The 25329-nt window shown below is 38.1% G+C and overlaps 1 protein-coding gene across 6 annotated transcripts in view; it reads left to right on the plus strand.

Annotated features, from left to right (window-relative positions):
• The first annotated feature begins 533 nt into the window (after window positions 1–533).
• The window catches only part of CSDE1 (cold shock domain containing E1), a 41077-nt gene continuing 16281 nt past the window's right edge, over window positions 534–25329 (plus strand). Inside the window, exons 1-10 of one of the 6 annotated variants that reach the window (XM_033196277.1) lie at window positions 535–664; window positions 8372–8757; window positions 17089–17235; window positions 18866–19064; window positions 20686–20795; window positions 21178–21270; window positions 21890–21987; window positions 24211–24292; window positions 24611–24739; window positions 24867–24992. In XM_033196277.1, coding sequence (XP_033052168.1) covers window positions 17098–17235; window positions 18866–19064; window positions 20686–20795; window positions 21178–21270; window positions 21890–21987; window positions 24211–24292; window positions 24611–24739; window positions 24867–24992 — 975 coding nt within the window. In that variant the 5' untranslated portion in view covers window positions 535–664; window positions 8372–8757; window positions 17089–17097. Of the gene's footprint in view, window positions 665–1744; window positions 1808–8371; window positions 8758–17088; window positions 17236–18865; window positions 19065–20685; window positions 20796–21177; window positions 21271–21889; window positions 21988–24210; window positions 24293–24610; window positions 24740–24866; window positions 24993–25329 lie in introns of those variants that run through there. The other 5 variants (XM_033196279.1, XM_033196278.1, XM_033196281.1 and 2 more) reach the window with 5 other exon arrangements.

A 25329-nucleotide genomic window follows, 5' to 3' on the forward strand; every position in this document is an offset into this window, starting at 1 on the left:
TTGGTAACTTGAAAGGTCAGTTGACTGAATGTTTCATTTTGTTTAGTGATTATGCAGCCTTGCTCACTCTTGTGCATCTGTTGCAATGTTGTTCGTGGAAAACAAAGGTCTCATTTAGATTTCCAAATTACCTTGCTAAAAAGCTGACTCTATACTAATGAAATTCGTCTAATGCAGTAGATGTAAGAAAGAATGCTTGCACTATGAGAAGAAATGAGTGTTAGGCCCTTCCGGATTTTTGCTGCGAAAAGATAAATCATTTTTTATGACTCCTGGATATGCCCTCAGAATTGTTCGCCTTCAAGGTTTACCCCATTATTGTGGGCTAAAACGTATTCAAACGCTCAAAGACTAGAGACGCCTAAAGCTACCCGCCACCCCTAGTGTCCAGGAGGAGTCAGTAAACACCCAGATTGCTTCCCGCAGCACACCCAAGAAGGAATGTAAGGGAATGCAGCCACCATGTTGGTTGTGGTTAAGTGCAGCAAACTGCTTGGCGTCACTCAGCCCTGCTGCGCAAGCGTATTGAGAGTACGCTTCACTCCGCCCCTTCTCGTGCACGCGCTCGGAGCCCGCGACTCTCGCGAGAGAAGCGCGATTTATTCCTACGTACCGGGCCGTGCTGCTTATGGCGGCGCTGGAGAGGGGGCGCTGAGCTGTTGGGGTGAGTGCGACCTCAGGGTCCAACTGGGGGTAGCAAAAACCCAGAGGAAGGGCTGAGAATAAGACCAAGGCTAAGGGGAAAGCCTTCTGAGTCAAGGTGGGCACTCGTAGAGCTCTAGGTGGGGAAGAATGCACCCCAATTCCCTGCCCTGGGCTTTTTCATATGTCTCCCGTTCAACTGCCTGGGCCTCACGTCAGGTCGCAGAGTTGAAACCAGGAGTCAAGGCCAGCCGGCTGCGCGTTTTGGTAGTGGTGGTGGTGACTAAAGTGGGGGGAGGGAGCGAAAATGGAGGCTCCGACCGCAGCCAAGATGGAGGCAGAGGGTGCGGGGCTCGGGCGCGGAGGCTGCTGGGAGCTGTAGTCTGGCGGCTTCCCCATCTGCCGCTTGGCTGGGGAAATGGGAACTACATGTCCCGGCGGGCGGGGCGAGGGGGTGGTGGCGCGGTCCTTTGTGTGAGGTTGGAAGAGCCTGAGACCGAGAAGAGGGGCCTGCTTTGACTCTGGACCCTATAGTTTCCTGGCCGTTACCTGCTTGGGAATCTGACTACCAGTACCAGAGCGCAGTGCGGCAGTGGCGCCTTCTTTGTGTATAGACTGAGACCCCGCTCCATCTAGATATCTGGGGTAGTGCTTAAAGACAGCTTTCCCCAGCCACATCTGGCACAGCAGCGTGGCGGAATTGACATCGTTACTCCAGTCACCTAGAGCAGGGTCTCAGCATCCAACCTTTCCCGCATTGTCTCCCCTTCGGCTTCTTGAGAAAGGGAACCAGTCCCTAATCTTTTAGGCACGTGGCTCCCACCCCTCTATCTTGAGGAAAGGGCGTGCGCCTTGAAAGCTTAGTAGTGTCCTCCCTTCCACCTCCTCTAGCTCTCAGGGTGCCAGCGCCTGGCCCACATTGTGCAATGAACGGCCTGGCTTCGTCATTGTATGTAGAATTTTTTGACGTTCCCCCGTGGGAGACAGCTTCAGATTTTTACCATGATGTTTTATCAATACGAAATCTTAGTGCCAAGGTTCTTTTGCTTTAAGGTTTTCCCTTAGAAACACCCAGATGGCGGCCGTCTTGTTTAACTCACAGGTGAAGCAGAGAACGCCCCCTGAAACAGGCTTCAATCTGCAAAGAAAATCTGAACGTTGTTAGGCAAGTTAATTTTCGTGTTTTGCACCTTAAATGAGTAAAAGAATGTGGCGCTCTTTAAACAGTTGGGAGGCAGGGCGGAGAGGGAGAATGCTCAAAGGCACTGTGGTAGTTAAATCTTTTTGAGAGGCTTAAATTTTCATCAGGCTGGTATGAACTGGCAGTTCTCAGCCACTGCTACTAACCTACTTTTTTTAAATGTAGGTTTCAAATTATAACCCACAAATATAAGCTACACTATACTAAAATACTGAGTACTTTTCATTTTGAGTAAAGGCAAACATTCTTGATACTACATTGAGGGGCACTGTAATACATACCTTGATTTTATTTTGGTATTGATATCCAATAATGTATATCCTTGGTGTGGGTAAGGAGGGGGTTTATATACTTGAATAGGCATATACCTGAGTCATAAAACCTGGATAAATATTCGGCTTTCTTTTTGTTTCGTTTTAGCCCTGGGACTAAAATAAAAGAGAAGCTAATAGTTTGGTTTTGCAGCTGTTCTGGATGTTTACCATCAAGATGAGTATTTATAGCAGCTGAGTTGAAAACTAAAGTATTTGAGGCACAGAAGATAGGTTTTCTTTTTTTGTGAGTAAGTTCTGACTTAAGTGTGACCTTTAGCGAGTGTGGGTGAAAATCTGGTGAAGTCCTAGCAAATCAAAATTGAAAGTGTGAAAGCTGACGTGCAGTCCGGCTTTATCCCCTACCCTTGTTTTTTCCTCCCCCCGCGAAGACACATCGTGTAGGGCCATCGATTTTTGTTTTATACAAACGAAATGCTAAAATATCAAATTATGCTGGAGTATACATAACATTTAGTGTTCCAATGTTTTTTATTGTACAGTTCAGTGGCACTAAGTCTATTGAAGCTGTTATGAGAGCCATACTTTCGACAAGGTAGTTAAAACGTGGAAATTTTGGACCGATGTTATCTTGGACAGATTTTTGAGGAATTGCATTTCAGGACTGTATTGCAAAATGAGATAAATATCTTGATCTTGTTAAACACAAAGAATTGAGGTACTTCTTAGCTTTGTCTTTGCAGAAAACAGAAGAGGAAGCACTTTGAGATCTATTTTGTAAGCTTTAATAGCTAGACTGTCTTAAGTGGTGAAACTACTATGGGTGAGAGTGACTTGCTGTTAAACCCTTCTGCCCAGTCAGGATTTTAAAAATTCCTTTGTTTTGATATTAGAATGTTTTCCACTTGCATGTGTGGGTACCTAGTTAAAAACAACACAAAACTTTTTAATATTTTAATGTCCTTTTATGCTGAGGTAAAACTGTGTGACTGAAAATTGATGTTTCCATATGTTGCACATGTAAGCTATCCGTTGATTTGCAGCTACAATCAGTACATCACCAGTTATTTGCATTTCTGTTTTTGCAATTTAGTAACAACAAGCTTCTGTGCTAGATACTGCCTACTTTTATTAGTGAAAATCTTTGCTCAAGACCCTTATATTTACTTCCTGTTGCTAATTGGCACAATAGTGCTTTTTTAGACCCCTGCTCAGTTGATACCTACTCTGTGGAACATGGTAGCTGCCAGCCACGTGTGGCTGTTGTGCACCTGAAGTATGACTAGTTTGAATTGAAATGTGCTGTGATTGTATAATAACATTGGATTTCAAGGAATGTAAAAATGTCAATTTTTACATTGATTCTGTAGAGAATAACATTTTGGATATAATTGGTTAACTAAGATATTTAATTAAAATTCCTTCTGTTTCTTTTGACTGTAATATGGATACTAGAATTAAAATTACACGTGGTTTGCACTGTATTTCTGTTGGACACTGCTGGTCTGTGTTGTTTTCTGATGTGTCTAGAGTGTTTCTTCAGCATCTACCCACACTGCCATTTGTCCTGCTTAAAAGTATTAGACTTCTGGGTGTATGTATAAGCAGTTAAGTGATAGTTTTAAATATCTCAGTAGCTGTTTAGATAATTAATCCAGCACAGTTGTTACTACTAAACGGATACGAAAAGATAGTTGAGTCAGTTTGATTTTTTTATTTTTTTTTACTGAACAGGTGACTTAGGTTGGTTAATTAGACTTTATCATTTACCTTAGATCCTAAAGTGAAAATGAATTAAGACCTATTAAGCACTTCAGTTGTAAACTGTGGTGCTCAATGAAATGTCAGGCAATAGAGAAACTTTTCAGTTCTATGCTACCTATTTGGGTCTTTGTTTTTCCCGCCTAAAAGAAGATACTGCCTGAAGGAAGTGGGTTAAGTGAGCAGACTTTTGTAGACTGTCTTAGCCTTTTATTAACTTTTCCGAAAGTCAGTGCTGCACATACTTTCAAAATAATTTGTCAAAATAATAAACTAGGTAGTGTGATACATTTTAGATGGTTACTTACCACATAAATGTGTTAGTTTAACCTCTTGATTTAGTGCCTACTATGTCATGGCTTATGCTAGGCCTTTGAGGTAAAACAGCCAACTGAGGAAGGCATGAAATAAAACAGGTGGTGGCCAGGTGCGGTGACTCACACCTGTAATCCCAGCACTTTGGGAGTCTGAGTCGGGTGGGTCACTTGAGGTCAGTTCGAGACCAGCCTGGCCAACATGGTGAAACCCTCTCTGCTAAAAATACAAAAATTAGCCTAAAGATACAAAAATTAGCCAGCCAGACGTGGTGGTACACGCCTGTAGTTCCAGCTACTCAGGAGGCTGAGGCAGGAGAATCGCTTGAACCCGAGAAGTAGAAATTGCAGTGATTAATACTACTATTTCCATGCTGAGCAAAGGGAAAAGGAGTTGATTACTTAGCACTCAGGGAGATTCTCAGATACGCATTTAAATTGTTCACTAGTGTTTTTATTGGTACCCTATGGTGGGTTTGTGGGGGCAATTTTTTTGAGTCAGCATCTCACTGTCTCCCAGGGAAGAGTGCAGTGGCACAGTCAGCTCACTGCAGTCTCAAACTCCTGGACTCAAGTGATCCTCTTGCCTCAGCCTCCCGAGTAGCTGGGACTACAGGTGCATGCCACCACACCCATTGAACTTATTTTTTATTTCTAAAATTGTTTGTAGAGACAGCGTCTCACCATGTTGCCCAGGCTGGTCTCAAGCAGTCCTCCCACCTCGTCCTGCCACAGTGCTGGGTATTACAAGCAAGAGCCACCGCCGTAGCCCAATACCCAGTGTTCCTGTGATTTAAGTTTCAAGCTTTTAGGGGGATGGAGGAGATGCACTTACCTTCCTAGGGTTAAGGCAAAAGAGTTGGTTAGTAGCACCAATTAATGTTAATTCGGGCATGAGTGGATAGCCATTTATATTAAAATGCCTGAGCAATACCTTGAAGTTCTTCAGTAAGTGTTAATTTAATTGAAAAACATTTATTTAACTGCAGAAACTGTGAAGATGTTAATTCGGCCAGTAAATTATTCATGACTGTTGGTGGGTTCGTTTGAGCTTTAGTAGCTCCTAATAGACCTCATTAGTGCCTAAGAATGGCCCTGCAATACTCCAGAGTTTCGGTTCCAGAAATCTCTTTCTGTGTTACTGAATCTTGGAATTGACAGTTCTTAATGTAATACAACAACCTAGACTGGGTTAATCCAGTTCAAGTTTTTCAAGATAACTTGCTTTCTCCGTCTTGAGTTCTTTGGGTTCATTAATAGACCTAAAGTATTAAGATAAAACCAATATACACAGTCCGTATTTTTTAAAGAAGAGATTATTTCTTGATCGGATAATTAAAACTTCATACAATTAAAGCTGGTATAACTGTTTACACTTGAATTGTGGTGTCCTTTTGCTTATTAAGGATTAACTACCTTTTTCCTTTGGTTTCTGGCAGCACTGGATTAGGTGCTAAAGGAGGCTGTGATAAAGAAATTTGAGTTTACCTCTCAGAAATTTGAAATAGAATTGGAGGAACAAGATACATAAAAACATGAAGTAAACAAAGTACAGAAATTGCTTGGTACCACTTGCCGCAAATTGCTTGATGCAGGCAGTGGGTGTTACTGCCCCATTCTTTAGTAGGAATTAATGAATGAGTCTGCTAGAATGGTCAAGAAAGGCTTTTTTGTTACCTTGAAGATCACAACAGTATTTTTTTGGTGGGAAGACCCATATAAGCAAAGGTGGCTAGAATTCAGGAATTTCTCAAGAGTTGTGTTTAAGGATTAGCCAAGGTAATGGACTTCTGGGAGAAGTGGAACATAGTAGAGAGTAGGAATGGGAGGTAGAATGGAGACACCTGGAATAGTAGTTCTTAATTTTGGTTGGAAGTCAGAAACACTTGGGGCAGATTTGTGGCTGGGCGATAACAATGCCTGGCACCTAACCTAGTGTAGTTAAATTTAGAATCTTTGTATGGGACTCAGGCTTTGATTTTGTTTATTTAAGGTTGCTGGGGGCGGTAGATAGCCCGGATTAAAAACTTCCCATCTAGAGTGGTAGAAAAATAACTGAAGATGTTTGATAGGGGAGATGAGAAGTGAAATTGGAGGGTTTTTGTTTTGTTTTTTGAGACAAGGTTCTGATCTGTTGTCCAGGCTGGAGTGCTGTGTCGCTGTCTTGGTCTCTGCAGCCTTGACTTCCCGGTCCTCAGTAGCTGAGACTCCAGGCGTATACCACCATGCCTGGCTAATTTTTTGTGTATTTAGTAGAGATGGAGTTTCTCCATGTTGCCTAGGCTGGTCTCAAGCTCCTGGGCTCAAGCAGTCCTCCTGCCAAGGCCTCCCAAAGTGCTGGGATTACAGGCGTGAGCCAGCTCACCTGGCCAAAAAATGATAGTCTGGTGGTGGTATGTGACAGAAAATGGAAAGTGTGCACACTGGAAGTTGGCGGATATATTAGACACCTGAGCTAAAATACATCATTTAGTAGGACAAGAGATGAATACAAATGATATTATGAGGGAAATACTAACATAACTTGCAACAAACGATATCGTGAGGGAAATACTAACACAACTTGTATGGCGATGGAGAGGGGAAGAATCAAGATAGTTAAAGAAGTGGCCCTACCTCAAACCAGTTATATTCCTCTGAGTGGGGGCTGGGCATAGGTTTTTTTTTTTTTTTTTTTTTAAGCTTTCCAAGTATTTGAGCACCATTACCCTCAGACATATATCTAGTCTGGATAATAGCAGAATGATCTAAATAAAGTTGAAAGATCAGGCAAGTGTATGTAACATTTGCTATTTGAAGGAACAGTATAAAGTCATAGGATGGTAGATAATAGAAAATGGCCAGATCAGCTATTATTGAGTTTTTATTTTGCATGTGAGGAAAGTGAAGCCTAGAGAGATTCAATAACTTGTTCATGGTATTTACTAGTACCAGTGATTGAGATTACGCTCCTCTGGTCTGAGCCGTTTCATCAGCTCTGATCTCTCACCTGATAATCATTCTTCTGATGTTTTCAAATATATTATCCATTGCTCAGCATGTCCACCTTTTTCTTCTCCCTGTAGAAATAATTTTCGTTAATGCCATTTGGTTAACTTTGGAGTCAGTGCAAAATAGTTGTTTATTTTATACCTAATATAAAGCAGAAATGTGATTTTTACTGACAAATACATTTTATTTCTCTTCTGTAGACATTTCTCATCTATTTACTGCAGCAGTGCAAATTAGATTTCTATTTGCTCACTAAGTCATCTCCTATAGGATTTCAAGACTTAATACCACTTTCATCAAAAACTAAGGCACTGTTTCCTGTTACATCAAGTTGAAATGCTTCATAATCTGGCTTCACTACACCTGTCACACTACATATCCTATTTCACTTCAGCCCAGTTCTCTGTTCTCCAGGCTAGCCTGTTGATTTTCCTCTGAAACAACAAGCCACACTGTTGCCACGGGCATTCATGTAGAAGACTTCATTGATGCCGGGCTTAGAAAATCATAGAATGCATGGTTGCTTCTCTCAAGAAACTTAGAATTTAGTGGCATATTCTAGCTTGACTTACGTGCTATTTCATGCCTAGAACACTCAGCTATTTGCCTGATTTTCCAGATTCAGTTCAAATTCCACTTATTTAAAAGCTTTCTCTATACTTACCGTGTTGCTTTGATGCACATGCAGTTGTGGATAAACAATAAGTAATATTTCTAGATAGTCTGTGACATAATAGATATCTAGATGCTAATTGAGCAAAATAATTTTTGGCGTTTTTGTCCTATACTCTGTTTTTTTTTTTTTTCCATGTATAAATCTTGTATTCTCAGCAAGATTGTCTATGCCCTCATGGCAGGGACTTCTTTTATGTTTTCCACAGAGCTAGATCATTATAAAATACTTGTACTAAATTAAATATTATGCCATGTAACTGAGCTTATTTGGGGGAAGAGGTCAATAAAGACTATGGAATAATTTGAGGTCTTGGGTATGAGATACCAAAGGAGGTAGTTGTTAGTACTTGAGAGATTGCTCCAAATAACATCAAATGAGCATGCTTCCAGGTTTTCTGTATTACTTGCATGACCCGTGATTCTAAGTTAATGAAATGAGTTTGTCCCTCTTCTCACCCACTGTCCCTGATTATTTTGTATATGTTATACTTAATGTCTTCATTTTTTACCTCTAGTATGAAGTGTAACAGAACAGACTTTACCACCTGAAACTGCTGCTTCAAGTTCAGATCAGGCAAGGAACAAACCTCGTAACAACTAACAAGACCAAAGAAGAGTACACTTAAGTTGAAGACACAACACTTGATCTGAAACAAGAAGTTTGTGCCTACTCAACAGCTTTGAAAGAGCACTTCCCAACGCTGCTAGTAGTCTTTGTTTTCTTCAGTGCTGTACTGTGAGATTGCCCGGTACAGCAGCAGTTGTATTCTTTATTAGCTTGGTAGATCATTTTCTCTCGCTCTTTTTTTTAATACTAGCAACTTTCATCCTTTGAAACGTGTGCTGAAAAGAAGAATCAGCAAATACTACTGAAAGTGCAATATTCGATTATCACTGCGAGGTAGGTTTGTAATTTCCTATTAAGAATCAGTTCCATAATTCTGGATTTCCTGATTATTTGGTCAAATGTAAAATCTTTATTTGTTCTTTTCTAAAGGTATTCAGAAGACAGTTTTTCTGTTCTCAACTAGTATGAAATATCAACACTATCTCTTGTTAGATAAGGACAGTGTTTATGGTCAAAACAGATTTTTCACACCAGATTATATTAATACATGCTGATCTCTCGACTTACTGGTCTCTTAGAGAAGCTCTGTCTGTACTATTTAGAAGTTAGGATTTCAAATAAGAATGTGCATTGCAGTCTTTCCACGAGGGTCTGTGAAACTTTAGTGATACTTGTTACTGACATCTGTTTCTCTCTCTTCAGTGTTAGCTTCTTGAGGGAAGATAGCTTTATATCCATAGCTACATTTACAGTGCATATTTGTGAATGAATGGTTGACATGCCTACTGTATTGTTAGGCATTGCTAGTGCTGAAATATGAGTGAATAAGATATTAGTGGACTTGCAATATAGGATGATTTGTTACACAGGATCACAGTTTAATATAGGCTAAAAGATACTCATAAAATATTAAGAATATAACTGAAGCTGTTCCCTTGGAGGTAAGGAGGAGGGTAAAGAAAGCCTACAGAGAAAGAATATTTGAAGGTGAGTAGTACCTTGTTAAGAGGGAGAAGAGACATTGGTAGAGGTATAGAGGTAACAGAATTAGCAGATTCAGGGAGACCTGAAAGCACATGGTGTATATTAAGTTGTTCATTATGAACAAAGTAGAGAATACAATTTTGTGGGAAGACTTATGAAGGGAAGTTTGCTGGAGGCTTGGCCCAATACATTTGTCTTTATTCTGTAGGAGAGCCATCAGGTGTCTGTAAGCAAGGGCTTAATGGGTTTTTTCCCCCAAAAGTAAGATAGCTTTATTGCTTCACATTTTAAAGTAATATTCAGAAGTGTACCTTTAAAAGACAAATGGTGACACTTTTGACAGAAAGGCTGAGGATGGGAAAACCTGTCAAAAGCAGTGGATCAAGTATAAGGTTTAGGTAGAGAAAAAGGTAGATGCTGGATGTTCTGATGATAGAAGTGAGGACTTGGAGACCAGTTGATTCTGAAGATAAATGTAGAGGGAATGACTTTATCAAATCCAGTTGTCCAAGCTAGAAACCATTGTTCATAGGAATAGGGAAGTTAGAGTAGTAACTTACTGATATTAAAATATATAGTGGAAATTTATTGTGGTCATTAGCAATCTGAAGTTGAAGGAAATACGCTAGTACAGAATATTAAACAGTGGTTAACTTTGAAGGTTGGCTTATGAAGAGCAATTTTCCTCTTTAATCTTTAGTTTCCAGATTTTCTAAAGTTAGTAGACATTAAGGAATTCAGAAAGAAGTCATCAGATGATAGGTAATAAAGGAAGAAGCACCAATGAAGAGAGCAAAGAAGTAGAAGTCAGGAAGAAGCACCAAAGATAATTTCAAGAAGTCAATGGTAAACATTTTTTTAAATACTACAGAGGTCAAATAAAATGAAGAATGAAAATAAGTCGTGCAGTTACAAAAGCTTCACTGCTATTTCAAGAAGCACTTAGGACTTTATTTCCAATTTATTGAAGGATTATGTAATAGTGTTGATGACCTTACTGTGCACTAGAATATTCCTTAACAACTAAAAACTTAGTAATATTAAATTATCTATGTCTCATAAACAGACACTGTTATTTAATTTTAAGGTAACTGTACCATTTAGTTTTTCTATTTGTTTCTTCTTACCTTAGCTGATTTTTAAAGAGTAATTTTAGAGTGTTAGACTAATTGTTATGGATTCTGTTGGATTAGCTAAGGAAGATTAACACAAATTGAAACCACAATTTTATGTTCTGAAGGATAAAAGATTAGATTTTTTTTTTTTTTTTTTTTTTTTTTTTTGAGACGAGTCTTGCTCTGTTGCCCAGGCTGGATTACAGGCTGCATCACCACGCCTGGCTGATTTTTGTGTTTTTAGTAGAGACGGGGTTTCACCATGTTGGCCAGGCTGGTCTCGAACTCCTGACCTTGTGAGCCACCATGCCTGGCAAGATGAGATATTAAGGCTTTCATTTCATTGACATGATTTATAGAAATAGATTTAAAGAAATGCTTTTTGTTTAGCGTAATCTTTGTATTCTGAATATTAGTTTACCACATGAATATTTTAATATATAAATGTATCCATAGCTGTCTAAAAATTACATGTTTACATAGTTACAAAGAAACCACAATTGGGATAAAGATTGGCAGTAAAACATGGCCGTGGTTGTACAGTTGTGAAATAGTTCAGTGAAAGGGGACACACAGCTAAGGAAACAGATTTGGTAATGCAATGGAACCCCCAGATTTTAAAGGGGGGTTTTGTAAAGTCAGTAAAAATAATACATAATTAGAAACAAATATATATGGAAGGGTAGAATTAGCCATAAAATGGCAAGTAAGAATGAGGACTGTAAAACATTGTTTGACATGTGAAAATAGACCTGAATTGTTTGGTGAATGATTTGATCCAGGTAGTCTAAAGGTGACAGACAAGAGGAAAGCAAAACTAGAAAATTCCTGTCATGCTCTTAGTTTTTTTCTGCTGAATGCAACAATTTTCACACTCAAAACATAGCAAAGCAGAGAAAACCGAAGCCCCAGATGAGTGAGAAAACAACAGGATTACTTGGCAGTTGCTAAGGTGCTAGTTGCTAGGTGTGTGATAGTAGTCAAATAGAGACCTATGACAGGAACTGTCAGTGTCCTGATTTTTCAATCAGATGTGGGAACTGTTTAGCTTTTCATTTCTAGCAAAAACCCCAGAGCCAATGAATAAAAAACTTGACAGAGTAGCTCATGGTAGCATAATGGTCAATACGGAGAAATGTTGGATGGGTAACAATTAAAAGAGGTTAGTAAGAGACTGATTTTAGAGAAGTCTCCAGGTGTATGCTGCCAGATGCTATCCTTGCCCTGCTTTTTTCAGAGACCTAATAAGTAGTTATGTGAGTACCTGTGTGCTACATAAGCACTTATTTTAGGCTTTTTACATGAAGCAACTCATTTAACTATCTCAACAACTGTGTGAGACAAGTATTAAGATAGGAGAATGAATGATTAAAAGATACACTACACAGAATCTGATAATTTAAAATTAGTCACCAAATTGAAATACTAGATTAACCAACAGAAGGCATTTTAAAAGCATTAGGTTATAGTTTTTTATTTAGGAACAAATTATCCATTACAGAGGAACTGAAAGAAAACCTGATTTTGCTAATGTGATATGTGAAGAAATGATGGGGATATTTTTTAGTTTTACAAAGTTATAAAACTTCAGTCTACAGAATTAAGGGGTGTAATCACTCAGTACCTTATATTGGTCGGGTACGTTAAGAATAGTCGTGAAATGCGCTTTAATGAATTATTACTTAGAACCTATCCAGAAGACTACAATTAGTATGAAAAATGGTTGTGTTAAGAAAATTGAAAGAAACAGTGGAAGTCAAGGGGAGGTATGTTTGAGAATACAGGGTGGTTTTCTAAAGATCTTACAGTGAAATAGGCTACCTTTTCTAAAGTAATTGTTTGACAATCAGTAGAAGCCAAGCAGACCAGATTGGTGGGGAAAAACAACTTAGATCTTATAATAAATTACGAAGCATAGATTTCCACCCCCTCTCCCCAAAGGAACTTGGAAACCAGTTAGGTGCTCCCACTTTACTTTTGAGGACAAAATCCCAGAGATGTTAGAAGTACTTGAGAGTCAGGGCTGAAAGCCGGTCTTTTGACTTTTATGTTCTTCAGGGAACTTTAGTTTATTTCTTGGGTTAGAAATGAAGTTTAAATTTGACCTGAGATTTGTTCCAGTTTTGCTTTTGTTAAAGGAGGACTAATTTTGTCAATGACTTCTTTAGTTTTAAAAGTAAATATGTAGAAAAGGGTAGAAGGTCTAAACTTTATGAGGCTGGAGATATTTGTCTGTTGTGTTACCTACTATATGAGTAGAACCTAAAATAGCGCTGATGCATTGTACGAACTCAATTGTGGTTGAATGAATAAGGCAGCGGTTAAGAATGGAGTCAGAACTGGATTCTGTTCCTACATTTGCCATTTTTAGCAGTGTGCCCTTAAGATGGCTAAGTGTTTTCTCATCTGTGAACATTAAAGTAGATTTTCTGGTCTTTAAATACATTTGAAATCATACTGTATAAATATCTGATGTCTCATTTCCTATTACAGAATAAGCATTTTCCACTTATTCTTTCCAATGAGCACATAGCATTACATAAGTTGCAATGACGTCTTGAACCATAAAGTGTGTTAGACTTTAGATTATTTCCAGGAATTTGCTACAAAAATATATTTGTTAAAATACTTGTGCATAAAGCTTTCTTCACATTTCAGATTTCCCCAGGAGAGCTTTTCTGCAATGCAGTTAAGAAAAGTATCTCCACATTTTGATACATGTTGCTAAATTGCATTTCTAAAAGGTTGTACCAGTTTACTACCATAAAAGTGTATGTGTTGTTCTTAGCTCACTTTTTCATTATTTTAAAATCTTACATCTTTGTTAGTTTGGTATATGAAAGTATTAATTTACTTTATCTGAATTTTTTTATTGCAAAAATTCAAGGGTTTTTTTATGTTTAATGTTTTGAGCTTTTGTGTTTAAAGTTTAATGATTGATATTCAAGGATTATTTATTTGCTCACTTAATCAGTAATTCAACATAGCGCCTGCTCTGTGCCAGGCACTGTTTATCTAAAATCTAGGGATTTAGCTTTGAATAGAAAGTTCTGCCCCTCAAGAAGCTTATATTCTGGTAATTTAATTGTACTGATTTGCCTAGAATCTTCAATACTACTCTGGTGTATATACACTTTTCCCCCTAGGTTTGAGTATAAAAGCTTGTGCTTTTTCTATAATCAGATATCAGTCCCTTGTGATTTTTTTTTAAATTGATTTCAAATCTAGAAAGTTCCTCCCTTGCAAAGATTTTACAAATATACACATCCAGGGTGTGTGTGTGTGTGTGTGTGTGTGTTGTGTGTTTTGGGGTTTTTGTTTGTTTTGTTGTTTTTGTTTTTGTTTTGAGACAGAGTCTCACTCTGTCACCCAGGCTGGAGTGCAGTGTCAGGATCATGGCTTGACCTACCAGGCTCAAGTGATCCTCCCACCCCAGCCTCCTGAGTAGCTGGGACTATAGGCCTCTGGCTAATTTTGGCTAATTCTTGTATTTTTTTGTAGAGACAGCGTTTTGCCATGGGCCCAGGCTGGTCTCAAATTCCTGGGCTCAGGCGATCTGCCACCTCAGCCTCTCAAAGTGCTAGGATTACAAACATGAACCACTGAGCCTCGCTGGTTCTTAAATATTTTTTAAGACATTAAACTTGGTTCATTTCCATACATTTTTATATGCTGTTAGGCAAGCAACTAAATTGTGGATTTTGTTTTCCCCTGTTTGAAAAAGAAGCCAAATAACATGTACCTACTGGGTCCTTCCTACCACCAGCTTTGTTAGTGTCTTTAATTTTTTATAAACAAGGATCTGTTAAATTATCTACTTCCATTTGTCTTCTACTTTTATGTCTTGTTTTTGTGATAACTTCCATTTTGCTTGTTTTTTGGTGGTGCTGATTAAGAAATATTTGCAATGCCATAAAAATATAGTTTAGCCAAATTATTAGGAATTCTTTGAAAAGTATTAACGTGTCACATGTCTTATCTAAAGTTGTTTGAGTGGTGCGTTTCTCATTGGAAAAATAAAGGCATCCTCCAAATGGATAAAGGCTAGGGAAAGAGAGCTCTAGTCAGCAAAGATTCTGGGAGAAGGGGACAGCTTTTTCAACTGTTTTGTTATGCGTCTAAGGATGAGACGAGACCCGAACAGTAGAGCCCAGATTCCAGCATTCTTGTTGGGGAGCAATTTAGAGTCTTTTTTTTTTTTTTTTTTTTTTTTTTGAGACGGAGTCTCGCTCTGTCGCCCAGGTTGGAGTGCAGTGGCCGGATCTCAGCTCACTGCAAGCTCCGCCTCCCGGGTTTACACCATTCTCCTGCCTCAGCCTCCCAAGTAGCTGGGACTACAGGCGCCCGCCACCTCGCCCGGCTAGTTTTTTGTATTTTTTTAGTAGAGACGGGGTTTCGCCGTGTTAGCTAGGTTGGTCTCGATCTCCTGACCTCGCGATCCACCCGTCTCGGCCTCCCAAAGTGCTGGGATTACAGGCTTGAGCCACCGCGCCCGGGCGCAATTTAGAGTCTTAAAAGAAAATGTTAGCTTTGATGCTTTCTGATTCTGGTTCAGTCTCCCTTTGGGTGAGAAAAAGAGGATTTCTATCTCCTACGTGCAGAGATGTGTGGCAGGACTGGAGACTTGAGAATGGATTTTTTGCAGCTTTCAGGCATATATATTTCAGATAATATCATTGTGTTCTTGTTTAATAGTAATCAGAACTATAGTCCAAACATGAGGCCAGGTGCAGTGGCTCACGCCTGTAATCCCATCACTTTGGGAGGCCCGGGGCGCCAGCGAGGGGGGCGGATCTCTTGAGGTCAGGAGTTTGAGAACAACCTGGCCAACATGGTGAAAACCCATCTCTACTAAAAATACAAAAATTGGCTGGGTTTGGTGGCACATGCCTGTAGTCCCAGCTACTTGGGAGGCTGAGGCAGGGGGATCACTTGAACCCAGGAGGTAGAGGTTGCAGTGAGCCGAGATCACACCACTGCACTCCAGGCTGGGCGACAGGGCGAGGCTCCATCTCAAAAATAAATTAATTCAGCCTGGTTGACAGAGCAAGACTGTGTCTTCAAAAATAAATAATTAAATAAACAAACATGAAAGAAGCACAGCTTGAAAGTCCCTCAGTGATCTAGAATAATGGTTCTCGAGGTAGTTTTATACTGCTTGTCAGTTAAAAACATATATTGTCGATATGTGTATATATTTATAAATTGTGTATTTACAATTTTGTGTCTGCATTGTAAAACATAGTGGTACAAATAAATAGGAAAAATGTGAAGGGAGGGATATTATATAAAAAGTTTACTTGTGCAGAAATGTTCTGTTCTTGTTAGAAATACTATGTTCTGGATTGCTGGTTTTTGAGTGTTTAATTTTAAAAAGCTTTATAATACCATGAATTAGTATCAAGGAAATCAACATTTAGTGCGTTTACTAATATAAATCCATATCATAGTCTTGATCTTAACTTTTTGGCATACTTGTCATATCTCTTTAGATGGTTTCTTAATGTGGAGGTTGAAGAACTAGTACTAGGAACAGAAATGTCAGTTCCCATGCTCTTTACATGTGCTTGCCTTATCTTCCATCTGAGGTTCTTCTGCGGGAATCTTTCAACCATTTGTCTATTTGGGCTTTTTTTGTTTTTCTGGGTTGGAGTCTTGCTGTGTTGCCCAGACTGGAGTGCAATAGCACAATTTCGGCTCACTGCAACCTCCACCTCCTGGGTTCAAGCAATTCTCGTGTCTCCACCTCCTGAGTAGCTGGGACTGCAGACCCATGCCACCATGCCTGACTAAATTTTGTATTTTTAGTAGAGACAGACTTTTACCATATTGGCCACGCTGGTCCCAAACTCCTGACTTCAAGTGATCTGCCCACCTCGGCCTCCCTGTGCTGTGATTACAGGTGTGAGCCACTGTACCCGGCCTTATCTGTCTATTTGTGAAGGTAGTTTAGTTACACTAGATAACTAAATTTGTGTATTTCCTTATCGGCCATACTGTAATATAGTAAGAGCAAATGAGTGAGGACTTCACTGTCGGCCTCTTACGGAGTTCTCCACTCTTCCCTCAGAATACCTGAGTAATACATGATACCATCTGACATACCAACTCGGTGAAACCTAGACTATAAATACATAGTAAATATTTATAAAAGCTCATTTTTATCTCTGGGCAGAAAAATAGTCCCAATTATTTTCTTCTACACCCCATTGGATTATCTGTGTGTGCTGTACTTTAGGGAAACTAGTGACTAAAAATGATAGGTTCTATTTAAAGTTGATTGGCATTGAAAAGAAATTGGACTGAATAGTCTCACTCCAACAACCATCAAGAGTCCTTGTGGCATTTTCAGAATTGTTGATGTCATCGTATGTTTTTAATGGCTTAAAAAAAAATACATTTCACCTTTTGTAGTAATGTTAATTCTGTATATTTCCTATGTCGATAGAAATCTGATTAATTATATTTCGCTAAACCCAAGCTAAAAATATATAAAGGTTGACTGTGGAATGTGCACAAAATTGTTATTGATCATAGTTATCAACATTATGCTATGTTATAACAGCTGTTTGAGATGGAGAACGTTTTTACTGTGTCGTCAGATCCTCATCCCTCTCCTGCAGCCCCTCCTTCATTTTCTTTACCCTTATCTTCATCTTCTACCTCATCTGGGACTAAAAAACAAAAGAGGACCCCAACTTATCAGAGATCTGTAAGTCAGGAAAGCAGTCATTCTCAGCTTACCTTGCTTTGTGTTAAGAGCATGACCCTAGGATTGCCACTCATTCTGGTTGAAATATCCTGCAGACTCACCTTCTAACTTCCCGAATCATTTTTTTTACCTTCAGTCTTGAAAGATAACCCAGTAGATTAGGGCCTTGCTCAAAGTATGTCCAAGAATCAGAAGCATTATTAACACCTTGGATCTTAATAAAGATGGAAAATCTCAAATCCCTATACGCACTGAGTCTGATTTTGTATTTTAACTTCTCATTTGAGAAGCCCTGGTTTAGAGCCAGACCTTCTTGGTTTGAATCTTCTGTTTGACTTTGGCAAGTCATTTAACTTCTCTTGTCTGTTTTCTCATTGGTAAAATGAGGCTAATACAATACTTTCTTTTGTGAAAGTTAAATGAGTTAATATATGTTAAACACAGAACAGTGGCTAGTGTAGAAGAATTAGAACGTAACCACCTACAGACAGGTGTGGTGGCTTTGATTTACCTGATTTGACCACACATGTCGTTGACTCCTACTTTTGTTTATCTTTCTAGAATTTTAGTTACTCTTTTTTCCTAATAAAAATGTATCCTTTTTATTAATTATGTCCAATATCCCACTTAAATGGAAGTACTGATTATAAATCAGATTTTCAGTTAAAGGGTCTAAAACATAATTGTAATGATTTGGAAATGTCATTACTATGGTAAATTATAGACCTAGGCTTTGCTAAGGATTTCATCCTATTTTGTGCTTCACTTATAGTTTTTGTTGTTTTACTCAAAGAAAGGAAAATGGAACATCCAATGTGATAGTGTTTTATGACCTAGGCAGATTACGTCATATTGCTTTTAAATAGCTCCTGTTTCACTAAAGAATGGGAAAGAAATGATAGTTACAGATTCCATCAGTATGTGAAAAGTGAAGGGTTTCTTTCAGGTAAAGATGTCTTTAAATGTACCTGTGAAATGATTCAGCATTTTTAAAATGGAAATGCTTTTGCTGTCTTGTAGTTTTGTTGTCTCAGAAGTTTTCTAATACACTATTTTGGATAGTCTTTCATTAAAGGACCTAAGCATGAATTACTCTGAGATTTTCTAGTTTAAGTATTGCATAGAAAGTTTATTTTATTGTGTTAATCTTTACTAACTTGAAATATGCCTTCCAAATGCATGACTTACTAAATAGTATTAAGGTATCAGCTGAAGTTTCAAAATAGTGTTACCAAATCTCTTAAGAGTCTTTGGTAGTTTGTGGTCACTGTCTCTTAATGTTAATTACCCTTGTTCTGAATTTGTTTTAGTAATTTTCAGTTTATGTAAAGGCAGCATTTACTAATGTTGTCATACGTTAATATTAAACCCCAGAAATTCTATTTTTGTCTGGTAAGTGAAAATTCTACCATAATTTGGGGCAGTTCCCCAATATAATAACTTAAATTGTTTCCTCTGAAATGTTTTATTAGCTAAATTAATGCTGCATTAATAAAAGTCCATAATCTTCCTTTCATTTTACTTTTTTTTTGCCTTTTTATATGGAAGATTTAGTGACTTATTAACCAGACATAATATGCTATGGAGATAATGTGCAGATATGTATATATTCTTTTTTTTTTTAAAACAGATGAGCTTTGATCCAAACCTTCTCCACAACAATGGACATAATGGGTACCCTAATGGTACTTCAGCAGCACTGCGTGAAACTGGGGTTATTGAAAAACTGTTAACCTCTTACGGATTTATTCAGTGTTCAGAACGTCAAGCTAGACTTTTCTTCCACTGTTCACAGTATAATGGCAACCTGCAAGACTTAAAAGTAGGAGGTAATCTGTCAGTTCTCCTTTGTAAAACTGTAATCACAAAATTTGTCTTGCATATCAACTTGTTCGTGAGTGTTTTTCAAAAAAATGTTTTATGTAAATAAAAACATTTTGGACTTTCAGTTGTATTGTTTACTGAAAAATATCTGTATAAACCAGCAGAATCCTTAAAAGATATATTTGTTTATATTTACAATAAATGCTTGGAAGATTTATTTGTTCCCCCTAATGATGACTGTTTACCTGTAAGATTGTAAGCCAGTAGGAATATTGAACTTTTATAATGTTATAATGTTACTTATGATTATTCTATCAGGTACTATTTGGAGTAGTACCTGAAAAAAGTAATTCTTAGAATGTCACCTCTTAGATTATATGGAAATTCATTTTGGCTGACACCATACAAATTATTTCACAGGTCTGGCATGGTGGCTCATGCCTGTATTCCCAGCAATTTGGAAAGCCAGGGCAAGCGGATTGCTTGAGCGCAGGAATTCAAGACCAGCTTGCAGCCTGGGCAACATGGCAAAACCCCATCTCTACAAAAAATACAAAAATTAGCTGGGGAAGGTGGCTTTTGCCTGTAGTCCCAGCTACTAAGTAGACTGAGATGGGAGGATCACTTGAGCCCGGGAGGTAGAGGTTGCAGTGAGCTTAGATTGTGCCACTGCACTCCAGCTTGGGTGACAGGGAGACTTTGTCTCAAAAAAAAAAAAAAAAAAAGGCCGGGCGCGGTGGCTCAAGCCTGTAATCCCAGCACTTTGGGAGGCCGAGACGGGCGGATCACGAGGTCAGGAGATCGAGACCAGCCTGGCTAACACAGTGAAACCCCATCTCTACTAAAAATACAAAAACTAGCCGGGCGAGGTGGCGGGCGCCTGTAGTCCCAGCTACTCGGGAGGCTGAGGCAGGAGAATGGCGTAAACCCGGGAGGCGGAGCTTGCAGTGAGCTGAGATCCGGCCACTGCACTCCAGCCTGGGCGACAGAGCGAGACTCCGCCTCAAAAAAAAAAAAAAAAAAAAAATCATTTTTATATGTTAAAGTGTTTGGCTTACTAAAGGACTGAAATTATGAGGCCTCTGTACGTTTTTTAAAAACATGTTTGAGAAAAGAGTATAATAGCTAACAAGATGCATGCTATAGGAGCATTGTTTTGGTTAATCCTCATGGCAGTCCTGTTTGTTAGGAATTATTCTCCTTTTACATATGAGAAAACTGAGGTACAGAGGAGTTTTAAAAAAAAATAACTTGCCAAAGGTTATGATTGTTAAGTGATCTCATTTGTAGTATGTGTAAATTCCATAAAAACTAAGATTAAGACATGGCTATCTTAGCCTAAGATGGTGGTTCTGAAACATTTTGTGTGTATCAGAATTACGTGGAAGGCTTGTTAAAACAGATTGCTATACTTGATCCCCAGAGTTTGTCTTTGGCTAGGACTAGAGTGAGGGCCAAGAATTTGCATTTCTTTTAAGCTCCCAGGTGGTGTTAATGCTGGTCCAGGGACCATGCTTTGAAACCACTGGTCTAAGGCAATTGAAATGCTATGTTAAGTATAGTTTGGAAGCAATATATTGTTTCGCAAAAATTAGTTCAACAAATATAACCCATTCTTTATTTTAGATGATGTTGAATTTGAAGTATCATCGGACCGGCGGACTGGGAAACCCATTGCTGTTAAACTGGTGAAGATAAAACAAGAAATCCTCCCTGAAGAACGAATGAATGGACAAGTTAGTGACATTGATGCTTTCTGTTTTTTTAGGGCCCTGCATTTGCATATCTTTCACATTTAGAAAAGGAAGATTCTCCCCATCTCCTCAGTTTGCACGAAAGAGATACTATTTTAAAATTAATCAAAAGCACTGGCATTTCTTGACCTGAAATAAAAATATGGTCAAGACTCAGTTGGGTTTTTACATATAACCCTGAGTCAATGCTTACAGTCAATTTACATACTGTAAGTTTGAAACTTGGCAGCATGACATCCTCTTGTGGATCATATTAAAATGCATCCCTGTGTATAGTATAGAGGATATTAAAATTCAGTTTATATTGCACAGTGCTGCTCCTGAAATGATTAGCAATGGAAATTTTTTTTTTTTTGACTGGTAGGTTGTGTGCGCTGTTCCTCACAACTTAGAGAGTAAATCTCCAGCTGCCCCGGGTCAGAGTCCAACAGGGAGTGTATGCTACGAACGTAATGGGGTAAACTTGTGTATTTTTCTTAAACCTTTGCCTGATCCACCATGTGATCTATAAGCGTACTTTAAAATTCGAAATAGAAAACGTAAGCTGCAATTGTTAAAATCAGTTTTAAATTTGGTTTCTAAGAGGCTTCAAATGCAGCATAATCAAAAAATTTAAAAAGAAAAATTCCATAGGACTTCCAAGTGTCAGTTTGCCCAAGTATGACCTTAGTTAGAACATTAAGGTAAAATGTTCCTTTTAATCACTTTTTTGGGGGTTGTGGGGGGGGATCTTTTTCTGGTTTCTTTTAAGCACTAACACCAGCTTTTTTTGTTTGGAATGCCTTATATAAAATTGGTTTTTTTGAAATGTAACTATAGTCTCTGGGCAAATGCTTCCACGTGTGTAAGCTTTTTGAAGTTGGATTGCTGCTCAGCTGTGGACTCGCAGAAGTCATCAGCACCATGGAGGGGAAGTGTGTGTTTACATGAATAAAGTAACTTACTTGTCATAAAGCATTTAATTTTAAGAAATTTGGCTTAAAATGCCAGTATAAGAGGTTTTTAAGTAAGTAAGTCACAGTATACAGTGAATATGCATCCTGCCAAAATAGTAATAATGATTTATTAATTCACAGGAAGTGTTTTATCTGACTTACACCCCTGAAGATGTCGAAGGGAATGTTCAGCTGGAAACTGGAGATAAAATAAACTTTGTCATTGATAACAATAAACAGTAAGTTCTTTTTTTAAAAAATTTTCTCACCCAAGTGTTTTGCGTGTGTTTTTTTTCCCTCCATTAAGAAATTTGAAGTGGGTTAAAAACCTAACTTGTAAGTCTGGATAATTTTCATGAACTTTCAGTTCATCAACTAATGATTTGAGGTCTGTGAATATTGTATTAACAGCTATGATGCAGGATCTCAGAAATAGGAAGATGATAATTAAAACATTGTCAGGCATTTCAAGGACTTGTTCTCGAGATCAGTGAAGGTTTTTCAAAAAATAGTGCTTTGAGGTAAGTTTTGAGGGAGGGATATAGTCACTAGAGAGATGAGAAAAAAGAGCATTATGGATAGAAGAAATATCATGACATGTTTTGGGGAAATGGCCAAAAGTTCAGTCGAATTGACCGGAAGGTAGAGTTTGAGCATTCCTTCTATGTAGGAATCTTTGTGGTATTTAAAACAAGGAAGTGTGATTGGTTTAGATCTTTGGAGGTGGTGGAAGTGGTAGACTTTTGAAAAGTGGGGATGCTGTTGACCAGAGGCAGTGATGTGAGAGTTAACGTGAAGATGACCACCTAATATGGATAGACTAAGAGGATGGGGTGGAGGAGTCAAGTTATATTGAGAAGATACCATCATCAATCTTAATTGATTAGATGAAGGTGGGATTGGAATTAAAGGGAGTCCCAAATACTGGTTTTCTGGCCTGGCCTACTGGGCAGATGATGGTACCATAAACTGGGCTAAGGAGACATAAGGAGAAAGTTCAAGGTGGGAAAATAATCATATTTACTTTGGCAATTTTTGAGTGAGGTGTTTGTGATATCTGGGTAGAGATACCAAATCTGCAGTTGCGTGTATAGGTCTGAGACTTAGACTTACAAGTCTAAGGTCTGTTTCCTGCCTATAGGGAAAGTATGTAGAGCTGTAGAATTCATCAGCATACACAGTTAAGAAAAATGTAGTTAAGAAAGCTCAGGGAGAATATTTTTATCTTGGGATATGAGAGATGAGAGATGCAAGAGGAGAAGGAAATTAAAATAGGAAGTTGGAGAAAGTGCTAGTAGTGTACTTTCCAGTAGCGTGTGGAGGGAAAAGTCCTAAGAGCATGTCTGTGGGATTATCTGCCTTGAACCTTATCTCTTTCTTGACAAGTCTAGAAGGAATCAGATTGCATTGTAGGTATGGTTATTATTACAGTCTGAAGGCCTCAATTTATATAGTCGTTAATCTTAGAACAGCCTTACCTGGTAAGTTTCTTCATCTGTAAAATGAGGTATAAGTTCTCACAAAGTTACTTTTGACGTTCGTACTGCTTTTAAATAGCAGACATTTAAATTCCCATCTGATTCTAAAGCCTTTTCACTGCAGTAAGTTACAAAAGCAGGTAGAATTTTTCTGGTGTCTTTGTTAGTCTGTAACTTTTTTTTAAATAAAAAACACATTTTGGGTTACTTGTCCATGAAAAATTAAGGGAAGTAATTGCTTGGTGTATAGGTCTTCTCTTAAAACATTTAGACTAACAGTACCATTATGTCTTATATAGTCTGTTATCTTAAAATTGAATTTACATCGCTGCTGCACGAAAATGAGGGCATAAAAGCAACATGTGGTGTCTCTAACTTGTTTCCATTCTCCAGTGGAGGTGAATATCATTACTTTTAAAAGCATAGCAAGTTCTCTTAAAATCACTTCATTTGCTCAACTTTTATGGCTGTTTACTCAAATAATTGAGATAGCTACTAAGTTTAGCACTCACTGAAAATAAAGACCATCTCCTATTTATCTCTGTATCACCAGTACCTTACTTTGCCACAGATTATGCCTACACAATTGTTTGTTCAATGAATAACCTTTATAAAACTTTAGTATTCCCACCTTTGGTAGCGCTTTGTGGCTTTATTTCAGTTCTTTTGTTGAAATAGAGAAACAGTAGAACATCATGCACCCATGTATAAGTTTGTAAAAACAAATCTTCCAACAACAGTCCTAGAGAAAGATGACCTCTATATATATATATATTTGCCAAATGTAGAAGGCTAAGGAGTTAAAGTCCTTTGCATATAAAGCCATATGAAAATAATCAAATGTCATAAACCCTGTATTTGTTCTTAGTGATGATAGAATTATTAAAGCCCCAGGAAACTAGTTTCTTTAGACTAATATCTAAGCAAGTCAATACATTTTTAACCCGTGTTTCATTCCTCCTCCCTGCAATTGTTTTTTTCTAGTACTGGTGCTGTAAGTGCTCGCAACATTATGCTGTTGAAAAAGAAACAAGCCCGCTGTCAGGGAGTAGTTTGTGCCATGAAGGTAAGTGTTAAATTTGAGAATCTTGAGTTTTTCTTTGGCCATTTGAAGTGTTGTACTTCAAACTCCAGCCTTTTTTTTTTTCTTCTTTATCTTTACCCTTTAAAACTATTTCACTGTTAGCCTCAAAAGTAGTCTCTTAAAATTCCTTGGTTGCTAATTATCTTCTTTAAAATTGGCTGTTTAATTGATAATATTAGATTGTACCAAATTATACCATTGTGACTACAGTATAATTTTACAAAAATTATTGGTTTTAAGTTGTAATCCTAAATTTGTACAGAGTGGTAATAATGTTCTTGGTTTTTTGTTTTGCTTCAGGAGGCATTTGGCTTTATTGAAAGAGGTGATGTTGTAAAAGAGATATTCTTTCACTATAGTGAATTTAAGGGTGACTTAGAAACCTTACAGCCTGGTGATGATGTGGAATTCACAATCAAGGACAGAAATGTAAGATAGTTAACTTGATCTTTGGCCTTTTAAGATCAGCGATGGTTTATGTTTTTAAGAAACACTTAAAATTATGTGATTCTTCCTTCCCCTGTGCCCCCACCACCTCCAACCGCTTCTGATTTAGGGTAAAGAAGTTGCAACAGATGTCAGACTATTGCCTCAAGGAACAGTCATTTTTGAAGATATCAGCATTGAACATTTTGAAGGAACTGTAACCAAAGTTATCCCAAAAGTACCCAGTAAAAACCAGGTAAATAATCTTTTTCAGGAAAGTCCTATTTCGCCTCAGTAGTAATAGAATAATATGGTATGGTATACTGAAATTTTATCTTACTCAGTTAACATGATAGTGGAACAACTAAGTACCTCTTGTTATGTATAGTTACATTAAAAGAGTAACCAGATTTACATATCCATAATATGGTTTTGGGGGTTTTTTTGTTTGTTTTGGAGACAGAGTCTTGCTCTGTCGCCAGTCTGGAGTGCAGTGGCGCAATCTCAGCTCCTTACAGCCTCAGCTCACTGCAATCTCTGCCTCCCGGGGTTCAAGCGATTCTCCTGCCTCAGTTCTCCCGAGTTCCTGGGAC

The sequence above is a fragment of the Trachypithecus francoisi genome, unplaced genomic scaffold (genome assembly GCF_009764315.1).
Source record: "Trachypithecus francoisi isolate TF-2019V2 unplaced genomic scaffold, Tfra_2.0 Lachesis_group5, whole genome shotgun sequence".
Classification (NCBI taxonomy): Eukaryota; Metazoa; Chordata; class Mammalia; order Primates; family Cercopithecidae; genus Trachypithecus; species Trachypithecus francoisi.